This window comes from Esox lucius, chromosome 22, assembly GCF_011004845.1.
Source record: "Esox lucius isolate fEsoLuc1 chromosome 22, fEsoLuc1.pri, whole genome shotgun sequence".
NCBI lineage: Eukaryota > Metazoa > Chordata > Actinopteri > Esociformes > Esocidae > Esox > Esox lucius.
This window is the reverse complement of record NC_047590.1, coordinates 13370301-13389332: the sequence shown is the minus strand read 5'-3', so window position 1 is coordinate 13389332 and position 19032 is coordinate 13370301. Positions and strand designations below refer to the sequence as shown.

Genomic DNA, 19032 nt, shown 5'->3' with positions numbered 1-19032 from the left:
TATTTACTTTTTGTGTAAATCAGTGGCAAAAACTCTTAATTAAATCCGTTTACATATTCATTTTGTTACACATTTGCAAACATCCAAGAGGGGTGAATACTTTTAAGAGGCACTTTATTATGAAATATTCAGGTGACTTATGATTGAATAGCTGTAACCTAGCAGTAATCATATGGAACTGTATGTAATAGGAAAATCTTACATAAATACAAATAATAGAATAACTAGTGCTTTTCTGTTGGGGTATGGTGTCCTCAGTGACACAAAAGGACTAGTTTTCAAATTGAAGCATAATCAGAAGGGAAAACATACTGTACTTTAAGCTCTACACTGCAACATTTTTTACTATATTTAAGGAGATATTTGCTTGAAATAAGTGAAATTACCTGTGAATGTTACAAGACAAATTACTTAATATACAAGGCCTATTTTCTTAAAACAAGCGGTATGATTTAATACAACTTTAGCTTGTTAAGAAAAATCTTTCTTTTAAGGATTGTTAGATTTTTTACCAGAAATCAAGAAAAATACACTTGATAATACTTTTTTTTTTGCTGTGTAAAATACATGCGCAAAGCCCTAAGAGGCTGACCGATGAAATAACCCTTCATTCAAACTATGGATGTCTGTTAAATGTTCAAAATATATCAAAATCCATAGAAAAGTTTATTTATCAAGTGAGCAATTATTTTTATTGTACAAAAAATTGCTATTTTCCAATCAATATATTTTCCAAATAAATACGTGTAACAGATGTGTATAGTCTGTTTGTACCCATACCCATTCATCCACACCCATGCATCATACATCATTTATAAGGTTACATTTTGGCAGATATACACTAGCTGAAACCGGCATAGTGTTTTGTCGGGGGTGGGACTGCGTTAAAACTGTAAATGTGCACAGCCAATTGTGTTATTGCCTCATCTTATTGTAAAACTAGAATCTGTAGGCTGTAGGCCACGGAATGGAATAAACCAAATAATTTAAAATGAACATGAAAACATGTATCAGCCTACAGATTCTATCAGGGTTCTGGATTTCAATTTGGTGGGGATAATAAGGGCTGGGTTTGTGAACTACAAGGTTCTGCTCACTTTTTTGACAACTCACACCAGGACATACGCTGCTTTATACTAAACACCCTAGTGCCCCCAAACATCCAAATGTTGCACTAACTTCACCTTTAACTTTCTCTCTGAAGTTACTTTCTGCCCTTTATGACTGATTTAAGATAAGCTTAAGTCACCGCCACAATCATTCTGAGTTAAACAGCACATTTGATCCTAAAACTGTTGTTTTGTGCGTAACACATCACTTTAGCCCTTTTCTTGATCAGACATTCCGTTGTCATTTACAATACCTTCTAAACATTTCTAAACATTCACAGACTTTCGATGCTGCACTGTATGAGAGTCAAAGCTACCCATCTCTCTGTTGTCACATCACTTTAAGCTTGGCGCTGCTTTTGGCCTTGCCCATAGCAAAGGTGACTGTCCCGCTCATGTCTGGTCTGGTCTTTTTCAGTGTCAGTTTGTTGACTGTCCCATGGTTCTCCAGGCGCACCTCAGGGCTTGATGTTAGAGTCTCCCCATTCAGAGTCCACAGTGGTGGCCTGTTGATGGCCACGGACACTTTACACTGGAAACAGGCCTGGTCTGGTGCTGTCACCTCCACATCCTCCAGTTCTTCCTCTATCACCAGGGACTGAGCTGGCGGAGCAAAGAGAAACGAGAGAGGGGGAGTGTGAGGAGGGCTAAATGAGACTGGACTCTTTTTCCACAAAAAGGAACAATGTGTGTGAAGCGGAACGAGGCATGTGAAGAAAGACAGACGAGACGGTGTGTCACAGTAGGAAAATAAAATTAACAATACGTCCATCAACATGAACTCACCTTCAACCAAGAGTCTGGCTGTGGACCTGTGCTGGTCAACCTCTATGGTGTAGCTGCCCTCGTCCTCTACAGTGGCCTCGTGTATGGTCAGTTTATGATAACAACCGTCACTGTGGATCTGTAGCCTTTCTGAGGATACCAGCTCAGTCTCGCCCCGGTACCATGTGACCTCACAGCGCGGTGTGGACACGGTGCAGTCCAGAACCACGCGGTGCTTCTCCAGAGCCGTGCGATCTCTCAGGGGCTTCACAATAGACACGGGTGCCTCTGTGGGGAACGTGAGCAAAGCCCAAATAAGTCGGAGATGAGAACTGATCCGAGGTCCGATTACACCAGCTATGTCACCCAGAACAACAGCTAAAGCTATACCTTCCACCTCTAGGTAGGCAGTCGACTCTGTCTGTCTGGCCACAAAACGGATCTCCCCTGAGTCCTCCGCTTTTACGCTGCACATAAGGAGGAAGTGTTTGGTCCCTGGAGGGAGAAACGCAGGAATGTTAATGAACACCCAACACTATCATCCATTCAAAGAGTAAGCGTCTGAAGGACTGGCTGACTGGAGTGTCTGCGGACCCTCGGTGCGTATCTTGATGGTGCTGCTGGGCCGTATTTTGTGTCCGTCCTTGTACCACTCTCCGGCCACGTCCTCCATGGACACCTCGCACATGAAGACCGCATTCTGGTCCTCTAGGACATACAGGTCCTCCAGCCCATGAAGCACCAGCAGCTCAGGCTCTGTGCAGGGGAGACGGTGAGTTTGTTTCAACAACGCCGACACTAGTTACACAGTGTGCCCGCGTAAACGGGACGTGGAAAGCATTCCAGTCAGACAGCTGTTACCACTAGGTGGCAGTAGCACATAACACCAGGCCGGCTGTGTGTGCTTCCAGTCAACATGTATCTCTAGCACTCAACACTAGAGGTCAGTGAAGAGTAGCATTGGTGGAGGCTAGTGAGATGGTGTTTAAATTCACCGGAATGGGAAGCATGTTACCATAGACCTCCAGTTTACAGGACGTGCTGGTGTCTCCTGCATCGCAGGTGTAGGTGCCTGAATCAGAGAGAGCACACTGCAGGATTTGGCAGAAACGCTTTCTCCCCATGGAGTAGATGCGGTGATGGGTCTTCCCTGGCTTCAGGTCCGTCCCATTCTACAGCCAAGACAGGAGAGAGGGAAACACATGTATTGTGGTACTCTTCCTACCTCTCGTTCTCATTTTATTCCATTTACCTTAAGCCAGTTGACCTCCACATTTTGTCTGGACAGCTCACACTCCAGTGTGGCTGGAGAGTCCTTCTCAAGCCTCAGGTCTGCCAACTTCTTCACAATTGACACTGGGGTCTCTATATATAGAGAGAGCGATAGAGAGCCTTTGTTTTTTTGTCATTTTGTTGATTGTTTTTGACAATGTGTATATTTTCTATTGTGCTTATCAACACATTTTTACATTAGTTTCTTTGAATAGCATCGCACGTTGAGCCATTGACATGTTAGTGAAGCAATATGTTCAGCTCTCTAACATCTACAAGGGGAAAATGTGTTTATACCTCTAGATAGCCTTGGGAGCAGAATCCTGTGCATTGTGGGTATCTAGTATGGTGTTCTAGCTAATGTTATAATAGCCTGTTATAATAGCCATTTTTATAGCCTGTGGTTTATTCCTACCAGAGCAAAAACACTTGTGTCCTAGGCTAGTGGCATCGGACATTTGTGTAGCTTACTAGGTAGGTAGCTAGATGGCTACGTGTTGAGGAGAAATATGGCCAACAGCTCACTTTTCAGGACTATTTCAGCCTTTGTATTCCTCCATTGCTTGGAAGTGATGCCTATCATAGTTTTCTCCATAACTTTATTTTTACTTTATTTGGAAAGATGCCATATCTACTGAGTATGAATATGCCAACAATAAAAAACCTTTTTTGTTTTGATGGGAAAGACACATTTGGGAAGTATTCCATGTCAAATAGCCTTTTTACCCAATATCCTTTATGACTCACACTGTTTGGTATTCGTGTGTTGAAGATCTTTCTAACGACCCCTTTAAAGTCATTTTAGAATGAGCCAGCATATGCTGTTAACACAGGTAAATTGCCATACATTTTAAATACGCTGTCCCACTAAACCTCTGGCATATGGCCAAACTATAGCTACATTGAATCAAGACCCCTGATTGGGTGACTTTTGACATCACCTTTAACAATGAGCCTTGCGGAGGTCCGGAGGCCCTCTGCAGAGAAGGCGATGGTGCCTGTGTCCTCCAGGGTGAGGTTGGACAGCGTGAGGCCATGGACCAGCCCATTGCTGCTCACCCGCCAGTTGTTGTTAGGTTTGATCCGGATTCCGTCTTTTTGCCAGATGCCCTCCACGTCAGCGTGAGACAGCTCCACCTCGAACGAGGCCGTCTCCCGCTCAAAGGTCTCCATGTCAACCAGACCCTTGCGGATGGTAATTTTACGGGCTGTCAGTGGAGATACATAAGTTGACGTATGGCGAAATAATAACATACCTATAGCCAAGGGACATTTCTAGCCACGCATTACTCTATTGTCTATAGGCTAGTATAGTAACTCAAAAAATATTTCATCATCAACGTTCCTCACCAGCAGGGCTTTACTCGTGGTTATTTTAATATCTGACTGCTGGTGGTACCATACCTGATTGTGAAGGTCAATATTAATTTTAACTTGTTGACAGCAACTACATTTAAAGACAAAGGAGTTGCCACCTCTACAAAAAAGCATTTTGTGTATTTGTGACATGTGACGTGTTGTAATTCAATGTATTTGGAACACATACTTATGTTTTGAAATATATGATATGGCATGTCTTCTGTATGATTTTCTGTATGTACAGTATATCTTTTCTTTCAAAAATGTTTTTTTGTGTGGGATGGGGTTGGACATGTTGTTTCATCTGCTGCTATACAAAACGACTGCAACATCGTCCTGGAGACATTTGTGATTCTTCTAACCGATGACATTGTGTAAATGTAAGTTGGACTTACGCTCCACGTTGAGTTTGACCTGCGTGCGGTCGTGCAGAGTTTCACAGCGGTACGTTCCTCGGTCAGAGAGGGTGAGGTTACAAATGGTCAGTGTGCGTTTCCGACCATTCAGGCTCAGGATGTGTCGCGGTCCAGGCTGGATGACAACGCCCTGCCTCATCCATTGGACCTCAGCCGTCTCCAGACTGACCTCAGTTTCCAATGTCGCGTCTCCGTACTCATCGGCCATCACCGCCTCCGTTTTCTTGGTGAAGGTCACCTGAGCCTCTGGACAGTGCAGGAAGGGGAACAGGTTTACTGTTAGAAAAATGGCTCACCGGCCATACATTTTCCATCTACAACATATTTCGTGAAATTCACCAAAACTGTTCTTGGGTGTATGTTTGAGGGATTATTTAACTTTGACAGTTAAACTCAGAACACTCCAATACAAGTGGCTGAGCAAAATCAAATGCACCTTGAAGTATTTTTTAAGTATCTGGCACGTATGATCCCCGTGTCCTGGGGACTCACCCTGCACTTTGAGGGTAGCCTTGGACACGTTCCCCTCTGCCTCAGCGGTTATTTTGGAGGAGTCCAGTATCTGACAGCTCTTGATCACCAGACTGTGACACAGGCCGTTCTGTGTCGACTGGAAACGGTCGCCCATGACAATGGGCTCGCCGTCCATCATCCACTTCAGCTGCACGTCCTCCGGTGACAGCACGCACTTAAAGATGGCGTCCTCTCCCTCCAGCACCATGGTGTTGTGGAGATCCGTCAGAAACTCCACCACACGGGGCACTGCACGGGTGAAGGGGGGGGGGGGATTTTAGGAGGTGGCTTACACCAGTCAAACACACTTGGTTCAGCTAACAAGGGCCTGACGAAATCCTGTTTACACAAAATGTGGATGACAGGACCAGGTCCCGGAATGAAAAACCTGCACACCCCATTTGTAGGGCTATAGTACTCACTCTCCACTCTGAGCCTGGCGGCGGTGCGGTCGTCCTTGGACTCACAAGCGTACTCCCCCGCGTCTTCCCTGACTAGCCTGTGGATGGTCAGGCTTCGCTCCACGCCGTCGGCGCGGATAGTGAATCTTCGGCTGGGCACAATCTCCACGCCATCCTTCAGCCACTGTACGTCCGCCTTGGGCTTGCAAACCTCGCAGCGCATGGTCACCATGCCGTCCGCGTGGGCTAAGGTGTCGTGGAGCGACTTGGCAAACTTCACTCTCATCCCTGGGACCAGGGGAGAGAGAGATTGGTGAAATCTAACACCTCTATAAAATGTTAATCATAATTCCTTAACCTCATTGTGCTTTAGTCAAGACTGGCGTCAGTCATTTATAACAAATCAAAACATGAAAATGTCCCTTCTTTCTCATCTTTTCTTATTGGGAAATACAGTTTCCTCCATATCTACAGCTATTCAACCACCAACAGAACGGGACTACAGAAGTTAACCACCTTTGACCAGCAGACTGAAGTGCATCTCGTCTGTGTTGGCGTCCACTGTGTATTCTCCACTGTCTGACCGTCTCAGAGGGTCAATGGTAAGGAAACGTGTGGCGCCGTCAACGCCCACGTGGAAGCGGTCCCCGATGACAGGCTCCCAGTCCTTGAGCCAGCGAACGGCAGCGTTCTCCTTCGACACGACCCCTGTCAGTGTCACGCTCTCTGCCTCGTAACCCGTGACAAGGTTCACTTCCTGTTTGTTTACAAAGGTGACAGGGGAGTCTAAGAGCAAAGGATGGAAGAACGTAGAAACATGGAGTTAGAGTATGATAGTGAGAGTGAACAAAGACTAGAATTAGAACGAGAGAAGGTCCTTTTTCAACATGAACCTCTGTTCCACTGTGTACATGGACTTATTCACAGTACTCATGTAAACACTGTTGTATACAGGGCAGTCAGTTACCTTGTATCTTCACCATGGTGACCAACTTGTCACCGATGGCGTCACACGTGTACTTCCCAGAGTCGGACGGCTGAACGTCAGAAAGGATTAGTTTCCTTAGAGTGCCATAGCTCTCAATGTAGGTCCGGTCATCACTTGTCAACGGTCTGTCGTTACAGTACCACTGGACAGGGGCGTTGGCCCTCGATACCTCACAGGCTACGATCAGGTCATCTCCCGCAACCATCTCCTGGTAGCCTGGGTTCTCCGAGTTCCCCAGGATGGTCACCGGAGGCTCTGAATATGTAGGAAGAGAACGACATTTAGCTTTAGTTCAAAAGGGACGCCGATTTGACAGGTGTATCCAACACATAAATAGCAGCACCTTTACCTTTGACAGGGCCAGGACTAATTATTTTCACCATGTTGATTTGTTTGTATCTATCAAAACGGCATTAGGTAGGCGTTTTTATTCTTTACACGGTGACATGGACAGCCATCTGATGGAAAAGATGTCTCGCCAATTCTCTTAGGTCTCCACCAGTCACTGATTTGTAAACATTAGGAGGTGACTTGTCATTGGGTGATACTTTACCTTGCACAGTGACATGGAAAGTAATGTTGTCATCTCCGACATCCAGAAAATAGTCTCCGGAATCTTCCAGCTCTGCGTTGAGGATCACCAGGGAGCGGAAATTGCCTTCTTCTTCTTCACAGAACCGCTCGTCCCCATCGAATCGGTGGCCATCCTTGTACCATTTAGCGACGACGTTAGCCCTGGAGAGTTCACACTCCAACTCGATGTCATCACAGAGCAGAGACTTGACCTCCGTCTTCACCTCTGATCTATTCACTATGCTCACTGGTGGTTCTATTGAAATACAGATATTTTAGGACATGAAAACCCTTGTTAGTCTGTTGTACAATATGTACATATTAATTTTAAACAATCTCTCAATTTAATTTAACTGGACTAGATCTAAACGATCTATTGATATTGATGAGCCATCCTTACCTGACACCTTGACCTGGAAGTGGATGATATCATCTGAGCCAAGACATGTGTATTTCCCAGAATCTTCTGGAGTAGCCCTTTGGATGGTGAGGCGGCAGATGAGTCCATCCACAACGACGGAGACATCGCTGCTCTCCTCTATCTTCCGTCCATCCTTCATCCAGATCACCTCCGCGCTGGTCCGAGACACTTCAATCTCCAGGACAATTGGCTCTCCAGAAATATGGTCAATTTTGTCAGACATGTTCTTGGGCCGGGCAAACTTCACAGGAGGTTCTAAGAGGAAAATATAGCATTTCCATTTTCCATTATATGGTCAGAATATCAGCATTAAAGCACAACTCACAAAAACACATAATATAGTCCAATAAAATGTCTATTCTTTTTAGGAACGAACAGCTTATTAATATCATGTCAATTAGTTTGACTTGAATAAAAATCCTAAAATCAAAGCCTGAATTACAAGACCCTCACATAGCTGACGACTTAAATCCAGGTATCACCACGTACCTGTAATGGTGACCAGCCACGTGACAGAGTCGTCCTCTGTGTCACATACATACTCTCCCGTGTCATTCACGGTGGTCATGGGTATGACCAGTGTCCTGCGGCCTCCTTGGACCTCCAGGGTGAGAGAGGCACTCTCCTCCACCTCCAGTCCGTCTCGGTACCACCGTACCCGGGCGTCAGGGTGGGAGACATTACAGCTGAGCTCCAGCCTCTCAGAGGCCAGACTGGTCAGCTCTAGCTCAGACTCGGTGGGGGAGACGATCCGCACCGGAGGCTCTGACACAGGAAAATGGGGATTTGAAAATATAAATAGAAGGATATAAATTGAAGGTTCATGAGGATATAAATTGAAGGGTCATAAATGAATGAGTTGTCTGAAAAGATGAATTGGTTTGTTAGTAGACCAGCGAACATCGGTTACGAACCAAGGATGAACCCTGGCATTGTTTTACCTGTTACGGTGAGCTGGAAAAACACAGAGTCCCCGTTGGTGTCGCAGACATACTCTCCGGAATCTTCTGGTGACCCGTGGAGGACGGTCAGCCTTCTGTATGGTCCTTCAGTTGTCAGTTGAACGTTGTCCGTTTCCAGGACCTCCAGGCCGTCCTTAAACCAGTGGACTTCACCGGCGGAGCGGGACAGCTCACACTGCAGGACCACCTGCTCGGAGACGGGAGCTTCAATGACCACATCCTCCTTGGGTTCCACGATCATTACCGGAGGTTCTGGGTTTCAGGAAAGGAAAATAATTAGTATTATTCAGTTGCATTATAAGGACAGGTTTCCCTTAAGTGCTTATTTGGGGACGGCAAACACTTACCTGGGTGCCAGCATTGTCATCGTCAGTAAAGTCATATAGTGTACGTTTGAAGCTTGCAGGCACTATAACCTTCTATCTCGTCTGATTAGGGACTTCTGCAAGAGCTTTCAAGAACTGACAGAGATCTCAATTGTTCTACTGCTTGAGGTACTTTTATAGAATATATGCTGAAAAGTATTGTGGTGTTCCTGCACTTAAATATAGGAACAATACCAGCACCCAAAATACGTTAAGGTAGCTACATCAGTCCAATAGATAAAACAAAATAACACTGACTTCATTGGCTACCTGACATAAAAACATATTGGCTAGCTGTCATGGTTGAGGGACAGGACACGAGCCGCAGAGCGAGTACAGGTAACATGATTTTATTAACCTTCTTCCAGTAACAGAAGGAGAGGCAAACCGAGAACTGTGCTAAAACTACACACACAAACAAACAAACAAACAAACAAATAGCTGGCACAAACAATAATCCACAAACTAAATAAAAAAACAACTGAACTTAAATAGGGTCCCTTATCAGAGTCAACAAGGTGCAGCTGCCTCTGATTGGGGATAGCAGAAACAGCAGCGCAGAGATGCCTACAGGCATCCCCACAGGCAGCCCCCTGGCTGTGGCCCCAGGGCACAGAGAGATGCCTAGAGGCACCCCAGCCAGGACCTGACACAAGCATAAAGTAAATACCTTTGATGTTAACAGTGAATGAGAGGCCATTGTCTCCAGATTGACATCTATAGGTTCCTGCGTCTGTGGTCTCAGCACAGCGGATGATCAGTCTCCTCAGGGTGCCCTCTGCCTGGATTGTGATGTTGTCGCTGGCCTGGACCTCTAGCCCGTCTTTATACCTGGAACATTTCTTTTTTATTGTCTGTTCCTATGTCTTTCCCTTGTTAACTACATTTTTATAAAAGGAAGCAATGATTCCACACCCGCTGTTTACAAAGCATTTGACAAACACAATTGAATTTGATAGCTGGGGACCATTGTCTTTTCTTTTTTTTTTGCTGTGTGTATGTTAGCAGTGTACCAGGTAGTGTTGGCATCCTCTCTGGAGACTTTACAGGTGAGCACCACAGGATCCAGCTCTGTGGCAGACTTCTGAAGCTCCTCCTCAGGGATGTCACTGAATTGCACAGGGGGACCTTATATGGAAGCAAGCAAGCAAGTTTATTTATATAGCACAATTCATACATAGAAGCAATTCAATGTGCTTTACAGTGATTTTATTTTAAATGCTATGGAATTAAAACAGTCAGATTGTTACAATTCTCTAGCTCAGCAGTCTCCAGGGGGACTGCATGAACTTCAACACCCCGGTATCAATTATTTAACTGAGTTGGGGAGTGAGAGGGGATGATCATGGATAGGGATGCCTTCTAGTTTGGATGAAAAGGCCTACTGGGTTAATTGTGTTGTGGAATGTTACGGCATGCTTTCCAGATGTTTTTTTAGGTGCAAATTTGAACAATCAGACAGTGACGAAGGGGGGATGGGATGAAGAACATTTTCAAAGTGAATTTGTTTTTGAACAGAAGACACTAGCTTACGCTACCAGAAGATTTCTGTCAACAACAACAAAAACAGAGTTGACTGGCATGTCAGAAATACAGAAAAGCATAATAATTCCCTCAGAGGAGACATTGAATCTGCTATCCACCTTTGACTTCCATTTGAAAAAAACTTCCATTATGAGCAGCCTGAGTGAATTCCAGAGTGAAAGAAGTCAGATGATTGGGCAATCAGAACCCATGTGTTCTGTAACAAATGATTGACCAAAACAGAAACTCCAATTGTAGAATGTTTATGTTGAAAATTTAACAGTCCTGGTTGTTCAATGCATGGAAATGGTCTACATGCCAAACAAGCATGACACACATCAACTCACCTTCAACCTTCACATTGAATTTGATGGCATCACTTGTCGTCTCGCATGTGTACACGCCTGAGTCAGTGACCTCAGCAGATTGGATAACAATCCTCCTCATGTTGCCCTCTGATTGGATGTTGAGGCCCTCCGTCACCTGCAGCTTCACCCCATCCTTAAACCAGGCTACCGTGGCTGAGGGGCGGGACACCTCGCAGTACAGCACCACGGGGTCACCAGTCTCCACCCTTTTATGACAGTCTGACTCTGACAAGGGGCTGAACTTCACCTCTGCAGCTGTAATGGAATCATTAGTGGTGAAACAAGTGCAAGCAGTAAAAGTACACAGTTCATGCAGTCAAAACAATACTTTAGAAACATAGAATACAGCTAGTCTAAGGCTTGGAGCTCATATCATGTTATTCACAACGCAGCGTTCTCAGAATACCTACTCTGAACCTTGAGAACTGCAGAGTCTCTGACTCCGTTGGCAATAAAGGTGACTTCTGCTTCATTGTCTTCCATCCTGGCACTGTGGATGACCAGGGAGTGCTGTGTCTTGGCCTGTTGGATAGAATAGCTTTGGCTGTCCTGGAGCTGGGTACTGTTCAGGAACCAGGTGCCCGTTACCATCACTGACAGATCGATGGTGAACAGGGCGTCCTCCCCTTCTGTCACCTCGCAGCTTTGGAGAGGTGCCCTGATCTTGGGGCCCGGTACTGGATGAGGGTTGAGATAATATTTGGAGCTTCTCAGTCTTGTGCTGTGCTTTAAAGATACCAGTAGTGCTGTATGCATTTTGTAAGAGTCTAAACATTCACATAAAATGTGTATGTTACGTTACCCTACAGTAAAGTTGGGGAAATAATAAACAGTTTTGTATGAAGTTGGAAGGTGCTGCTTTCCTGTCAAAGATTTTCCAACTCTTGAAATGGAAAAATTGTAAGGATAGAGGACGGACTCACCAAGATGAACGGCTTTAGGGAACTCCACGTGTCCACTACGGCCGTACTTATTGACGCAACAGACGCGGAATCGATAATTCCCCTCGCAGGGCACGCTATCGCCCGTCACCTCTGTGGAGGTGGCCGCGTCGGACGTCTGACACCTCAACCACTCCTGGGAGCCCACCTCCTGTCTCTCCAGGACATAGACGGAGCGTGTGGTGGTCTGGCTGGCAGGGGTCGGTTCCCAGGAGAGGAGCACACTGCTGGGCCCGTCCAGGTCCATCTTCACTCCCACCGGACAGGCGGGAGGACAGTGTCTGGCAGCTGGACAGTAACATAGACAGGAGAACGGTAAGCAACGCTTGACAATAACGTTGACACAACGTTTCAGTCAGCTGGCCGATGTGTCTCTTGCAGATTTACGTGATAGGTGGAATTTCCACCCTACTGCCACCTTGACACTGGATGGACCTACTTCACCTTTGACCCTGAGCCGTGAAGAGGTCTTGGATCTTCCCACGACGAAGGTCACGACCCCGGTGTCCACGTGGGAGACGCTGACAAAGACCAGGACGTGGGTTTTACCGAATGACTTGAGGATGGTCTGGTGGCTCTCGTGTAGCTTCAGACCGTCTTTGAACCAGTGGACGTCCATGTCGTCCTCCTCCACCTCCACACAGAATGCTGCGTTCTCCCCTTCCAACACGTCCACTTTGCGAGGAAGTTTTTTAACAATTGTGCCTGGGGATGACATAGAGATGAGTTGTCATGTACTGTATGTTTGTAAAGCCCTATATCATTTGGATTGAAAGTCGTTTCAGTTCTTGTGATGCTCAAACAATTTGACATCTCTCCTAGACTGTATTGACGGAACATATTAATGACTGAGGCGCTACCGTAAGATGTCTACCTACCTTTGACGGCCAGCTCCGCGATACTCTTCCCTCCGTCTGGCATCTCACATAGGTAGACTCCGTCGTCGTCCGCTCCTACGCCTGCGATGGTGAGCCTACGTCTCGTGCCTTTCTGCTCCATGCCGTACTTCCCACCCGGCTGCAGTCTCTGGTCCTCCAGGTACCAGGCAGCGGGGATGCCGTCGTTGGGTACTTCGCACTCTAACACAGCCGTGGCCCCCTCTCTCACCTCCACGTCCTGCAGCGAACGCTTGAAACGCACCGCCGGGTCTGCCCAGGGTTCGGAAAGGAGGTAATGAGCAGGTTGTCTAATGGATTGTTTGCATTCAGCCTGGAAAATATCTCTGTGTTGTGCCTGTAGAGCCCGCTAAGGACATTCACACTCTTTCAATTCCTTGGGTTCAGGTACAAGGCATTTCTTGAGCCACTGCATACAGCACAGGTGTCAAACCGGTTCCACGGAGGGCCGAGTGTCTGCAGGTTTTCGCTCTCACCTTGTACCTGATTGATTAATTAGTTCACTAATTGGTTAATTTCTACCCCCACCTGGTTGTTCAGGTCTGACCTGGGAACCAATTTAAAGGAAAACCCAAAGACCTGCAGACACTCGGCCCTCCGTGGAACCGGTTTGACACCCCTGGCATACAGTATGACATGCTCAGTGATTGATTGCAGCATTTTAACATACATTATTCAGCTACATTTCTAGATGATTCCAATCTTTGACATTGCTGTGACTTTGGCCTGGGTCAAAATGCTCAACAACACAGCTGAATAGTTGTCTTAGGTTCAACATTTTGTCATTGACAGGAGACATACACAACATGATTCAGCATCTAAATATAGGCCCCATGGGGTTAGTAGCAGGGTGGTATGCAGGAGGTAAGGGGGGAAGGCAAGCTAGGGGAGGAGGGAGATACCAAGGAGGAGCCTAGGATTGGAAGACTACACTAATCGAAATTAGCATTATTAACTGTTTGTTCAAACTCTGAATGTTGATTGGCTGAAAGTTGTTGTGTTAATAACCAGTTAATAATAGCAGGTCCCTCAGGAGTTTTTGGTATAAGGCCAATTAAGGGCTGATATACCACAATTCCTTGTGCCTAACTTTTAAATTATAAACCAGGTGGCTCAAAGCCTTAATACAGATTGGATCAAATCCATGATATGTGAGACCATGTACCAGAGGTATGATGTCACATCACTTTATTGTTCCAATTCCATTGGTTTATTGAGGGTTGGTGGTATATTGCCAATATAACATGGCACAGTGCTAAATCCAGGCAGTCTGAAATGCTTTGTGCCTAAGGACAGCTCTAAGTTGTAGTATATTGAGCATATACCATACTGTGGTGCCTTATTGCTTGAATAACTATCTGCCAGATAAGGGATGTGAATGCTTGCACTGACTAATACCATTTAACAGATGTAGCTAGCTTTGTCAGCATGTGTGTTATGGTGACACTTCCCTGGGATTTTTGTATGATGATCACAATAACCGGGAGTGACTCAAATGTTATTTTCGTTAGCAATACCTTTCCACAGTCTAATGTTCTTTATATAGAGCAAATTGCTGAGACAGCTGAAGATCAAACTCCATCTCTATGTTATCTCTATGAAGTATAAGTAATTGTACCTGAATAGCATGATGAAGGTCAACCATAATTGGACTGCCTAACTTTTCTCAGTCTTCCCCAGTTTTAAATTTTAGGAGGAGATGAGGTCCTGGTCCACACCTGGTACCTGGTTTGGGGGCCCCGTTGCTGTCCCTGTCCTTATCCACCTGGTCATACTTTTGACCTAGTCTAAAATCAAATAGACTCTGGATTTAGCCCAGAGAAATGTTCCAATTGGACTCTTAATATCTCACCCGGCACAGCCAGAAGAGGACTGGTCACCCCTCTGTGCCTGGGTCCTCTCTAGGTTTCTTCCTAAAATTCGGCCTTCTTAGGGAGTTTTTCCTAGCCACTGAAATTCAACACTACTGTTGTTTGCTCCTTGGGGTCTAAGGCCAGGTGTCTCTGTAAAAGCACTTTGTGACAACGGCTGTTGTAAAAAGGCCTTTATAAATCAATTTGATTGATTGATTGATAATTATTAAAGAGGGATAGAAAAATGTATGGTACAACGGAAGAGTAAGGAAAAATGAATTGTGTGAAGAGAAAGGTCTGATCCAGTGCTTACCTTTGACAGTCAGGTGAACGGCACTGAGGGTGTGCCCCAGGGCGTTGGAAGCAGCACACACGTAGAGGCCCGTGTCCTGCTGTTTGCAGTACATCACCTTGAGTGTATAGTAACCTTCTCTGTCCTCAAACAGGAGGTGACGCCTCCCGGCCTCAAGAGGAACTCCGTCTTTCTTCCAGATGATCTCGGGCTTGGGTTTTCCTGTCACGAAGCAGCGGAACTTAGCGTGCTTCCCCTCAGACACCGCAAACTTCTTCACCTTGGACGAGTTCAGACTGGGCTCGTCCGGCAGTCTTGACGAACCGTGACGGACAGTCCTGTGCCTCGTACTGCGTGGCGATGCCTGGCTGACGCTTTGCCCGTTAGAGTTAGACACCCCACTCTCCTGCCTTTCAGGGATGGGCTCCACGAGCAAAACTGCACCGGCCAGTGCCGAACCGTGGCTGTTATGGGCCCTGCAGGTGTACACGCCCCCATCGGGTAGCCTAGTCCGGAAGAGCCTCAGCTGGAACCAGCCTCCTTCCTGGCTGTTGATGTTGAAGTGGGCGCTCTCGAAGATGTCGCTCAGCTTCTTCCCGTCCTTCTCCCACTCCACCTGGGGTAGAGGGTTCCCGGATAGCTTGCAGGAAAAGGCTGCGTCTTCACCGCGGTCCACCCTCAGGGAGAGGGGCTTGATGAGGAAGCGAGGCCTGTCGTCGGACAGCAGGGGCTCCTCATCATATGGCTGCGACTTTACCTGGCTCGCACTGACAGCTCCGTTCTTTTGTTCTATTGCTCTGTTCTTTCGTTCTGCTGCTGTGTTCTGTTGGTCCACAGCCCCGTTCTTTTGTTCTATCGCTCTGTTCTTTTGTTCTGCTGCTGCGTTCTGTTGGTCCACTGCTCCAGTCTTTTGTTCTACTGCTCTGTAGTGTTGTTCTACCGCTCCATTCTGTTGTTCTACCGTGCCGTTCTGCAGTTCCACCGCTTTGTTCTCTTTGCCTCTATTCTCCCCATTTTCTAGGAGTCCATTTTCTCCGTTCTGTTTTTTTTGCCCTCCCGATTCACTGCTATGTTGCCTTCTACTTTCCCCGTTCTGTGCCCCCGCCGACTCTCCATTTACTAGCCTGATCTGCTGCACCCCATTTAATACTGTAGTCTGTTTCTGCGCCCCCTGTTGTTCCTGACTCTCCACCTTCAAAGTGGCTGGGGCACACGTCTCCCCGACGCTGTTACTGGCCTTGCAGATGTACTGGCCTGCGTCCTCCAGCCTGACCCCAGTGATGTGCAGGAAGTAGGCCTTGCCCTCTTCCGACAGCCTGTAGCGTCCCTCCGACAGGATCTGTACGTTCTTCTTCTCCCAGATCACCTCGGGCCGGGGGTCTCCTCCGATCTTGCATTGCAGGACGGCGTCATCGCCACACTGCGCCACCACGGGACGCAAGTAGCCCAGCACGCGAGGAGCACCGCCGAATATGTCCATGTTGTCTTACTCGGTCTGAGGGGCGAAACAAATACATTCTGGATAAGGAGTTTCTTGTTCGTCTCTAGAGCAAACCAATCTAGAAGAAGGCTATCCAGTAACAATAAAGTTACTGCATCACTTTGGATAGGTCCAGTATTAAAGCCATTCATTTTTAAGGTTATCTAGTGGACAATTTAATAGATTTTGTCTATATTTTCCCCCCACAAATAAACACTTACTACCCAAATACATGGCTTTAGTTTGACTTTCAGGCGCCTATGACTTTTGCACAGTACTGTACAGTGTATGTGTATATATATATACACATACACTGTACAGTATGTATGTATGTATGTATGTATGTATGTATGTATGTATGTATGTATGTATGTATGTATGTATGTATGTATGTATGTATGTATGTATGTATGTATGTATGTATGTATGTATGTATGTATGTATGTAACAGGAGGATATTATAAACAGTTCCAAAAGCATTCTCAGTGTCCTAGGGCTGTTTCACCACCCAATTATCCTATACTCTATGGCACACAGATCACCCAGTAAAACACCCTATGATAATGTCTCTGAGAGGAAGTGTAGCTTTGTACTGACAGTAGCCAGTCATTCAGTCAGAACAGTCCACAGTCCACCCAGCTGGTGCTGTAGCTCAGTCAGGAGAGTATTTAAAATAGTCTGTCCAAATAAAGACGCACACCAAGCATGGGGTTCTTGTGTCAGATATCACCAAAATGTATTTAGTAATATGGTTAACTCTCAAACATAAGTGTAATTATCTACTAAAGGGAAATCAGTAGACCAAAAATTCTACCCCCTGGTATTTTTGAACCTTTTAATGTGCTATCTTGCCAGAGACACATTCACAGAATCAAAATGCCCAAAATAGTATGTCATTGTTCCTATACTAGTGTCTCTGTAGCAGGTTTAGCTAATTCTTCAAAATGGTATTGTGATTGACTTTAATTTGTGTTCTCCAAGACTGTAAGTTTGTACCAGCAGTAGGTTTGATCATTGGAGCTGTTTTCTAGCGTAAGAAGATTTTGTGAACATTCTGTCTAAAATGTGGCATCTAGGTGTCTGGTGTGTCTAGGTGTCTTTTATCAATGAGGTGCTCCGGTCTTTCCCTCCAGGCAGTCCTCCTGTTGTCATCTAAAATGACAAATTTATTGAACAAAATAGGTGGCACACAGTGAACAAACCCAGATGGTTTAATACAACTTATTCAATATTCAAAACCAGTACTCATTTTCAAATCAAAAACTAATAAAAACACTTAGAATCAGAAACCTACCAGTGATTCCAGCGTGACACTTCCTCTGTTCCACACTGACCATACAGACCACCAACGACAGCCACTCTTCAGTGTTTTAAAACGACATCACCCCCTTTGATTAGAACAAGCTTGGACACAGGTGCAAGTGCGGCGCAGCGCTACTTAAAATGGCTGTCGTCTGCTCTGCCCAGTAGAGGATGTCTCTTTGAGATAATTTACTTCCTGCTCTAAAGTGTAAGTTGCCAGTCCCGCTCTTTCACTTCACCAAGAATGTCTCTGACGTCTTCAAAGAGTCTTAGATTTTACCAACCATGTCCTGGTCTAAACGGGAGCTGGGTGATCTGACAAACTGCAATATGCTGATCCGTACAACTTCTCTCGCGGTTTTTCCTGTTTTCTGTCCCCCACTTCCCGTGGTTTCTGGAAGTTCAGGCTGGCGGGGGGCTGCTGGAGCTCCTGATGAATGACCACACGGCGCACCGAGTGCCTGGTCTATGAGTCAACACCACCACAGTGGTTCTGAGGCGCCCTGAGTGTCATTGTCACAGAGAGAGAGAGAGATCGAAGGGGAGAGGGACAACCCTTAAACTCTGGGGCAGCTGCAGCTCAGCCAGTGCTAACCGGCTCTAAAAATACCACAGGTTTCAATGACAGTCTGTCAGATAAGTCTTGGCCCTCCATTCAGTGGCCCAATTGGAGCTAAGTATAGAAGCCCTGAGCGTTGCTCTCTGATGGGTCCCTCAGCTCACGAGAGATCCTCAGCTAAATCTCTACAGGGAAGAAAGAGAAGGGCATTTCTACCAACTCAAATTCCTACTCACACCGTGACTCCTGACATCAGGGACGCTAGCTTTACAGTAAACATGGATTTAAAGTGTAGCTATCCATTGTTTAGTTGGCCATCATACACTCAATGGCTTAGGAAGCATCTAACTAGGCCCTATAAGGAGCTTATTGAGGAACTGTTCATTGGGTACGTTGTTGAGACGACAAAACGCTCCACATATTACAAGTTACACCAATCATTAGTATCCACAATGAACAATTAAGTCACCACAATGCTATATTAACAGCCTTGCTACCCCATCAGACTCTGTGATAGAGAGTTCTAGTAGCAATCCACCCCAGCCCCCAGGACCCCAGTCATCCAAGACCCCAGTGCCCCAAGCATCCAAGCCCCCAGCCAGAGAGCCTCTCTCAGAGTAATCAGGCTGAGATAAGAGAGTGCTTATAGGAATGTTATTGGTCAGAACCCATT

At 46.0% G+C, this 19032-nt stretch overlaps 1 protein-coding gene across 1 annotated transcript; it reads right to left on the bottom strand.

The window, feature by feature from the left end:
• Positions 1–543: 543 nt before the first annotated feature.
• On the bottom strand, positions 544–18315 carry obsl1a (obscurin like cytoskeletal adaptor 1a). The gene is made up of 25 exons (XM_010868188.5): positions 17793–18315; positions 15040–16513; positions 12856–13125; positions 12422–12682; positions 11960–12265; positions 11447–11713; positions 11016–11291; positions 10158–10272; positions 9815–9975; positions 8759–9031; positions 8307–8582; positions 7797–8072; positions 7377–7652; positions 6803–7078; positions 6352–6621; positions 5857–6123; positions 5414–5683; positions 4901–5167; positions 4088–4354; positions 3127–3239; positions 2890–3046; positions 2469–2630; positions 2265–2369; positions 1896–2162; positions 544–1712 (listed from the first exon to the last, which is right to left on the bottom strand). The coding sequence occupies exons 2-25, from the start codon at positions 16496–16498 to the stop codon at positions 1441–1443; spliced, it is 6909 nt and encodes a 2302-aa protein (XP_010866490.4). The 5' UTR covers positions 16499–16513; positions 17793–18315; the 3' UTR covers positions 544–1440.
• Positions 18316–19032: the final 717 nt, after the last annotated feature.

Bases quoted from the DNA above. Each gene is read 5' to 3' on its own strand.
- obsl1a (XM_010868188.5), bottom strand. From the start codon at position 16,498: ATGGACATATTCGGCGGTGCTCCTCGCGTGCTGGGCTACTTGCGTCCC. The intron at 3,047-3,126 runs GTAAATGGAATA...TCTTGGCTGTAG, and splicing joins TGGAGGTCAACTGGCTTAAG to AATGGGACGGACCTGAAGCC. The intron at 1,713-1,895 runs GTGAGTTCATGT...TTGCTCCGCCAG, and splicing joins AGCCAGACTCTTGGTTGAAG to CTCAGTCCCTGGTGATAGAG.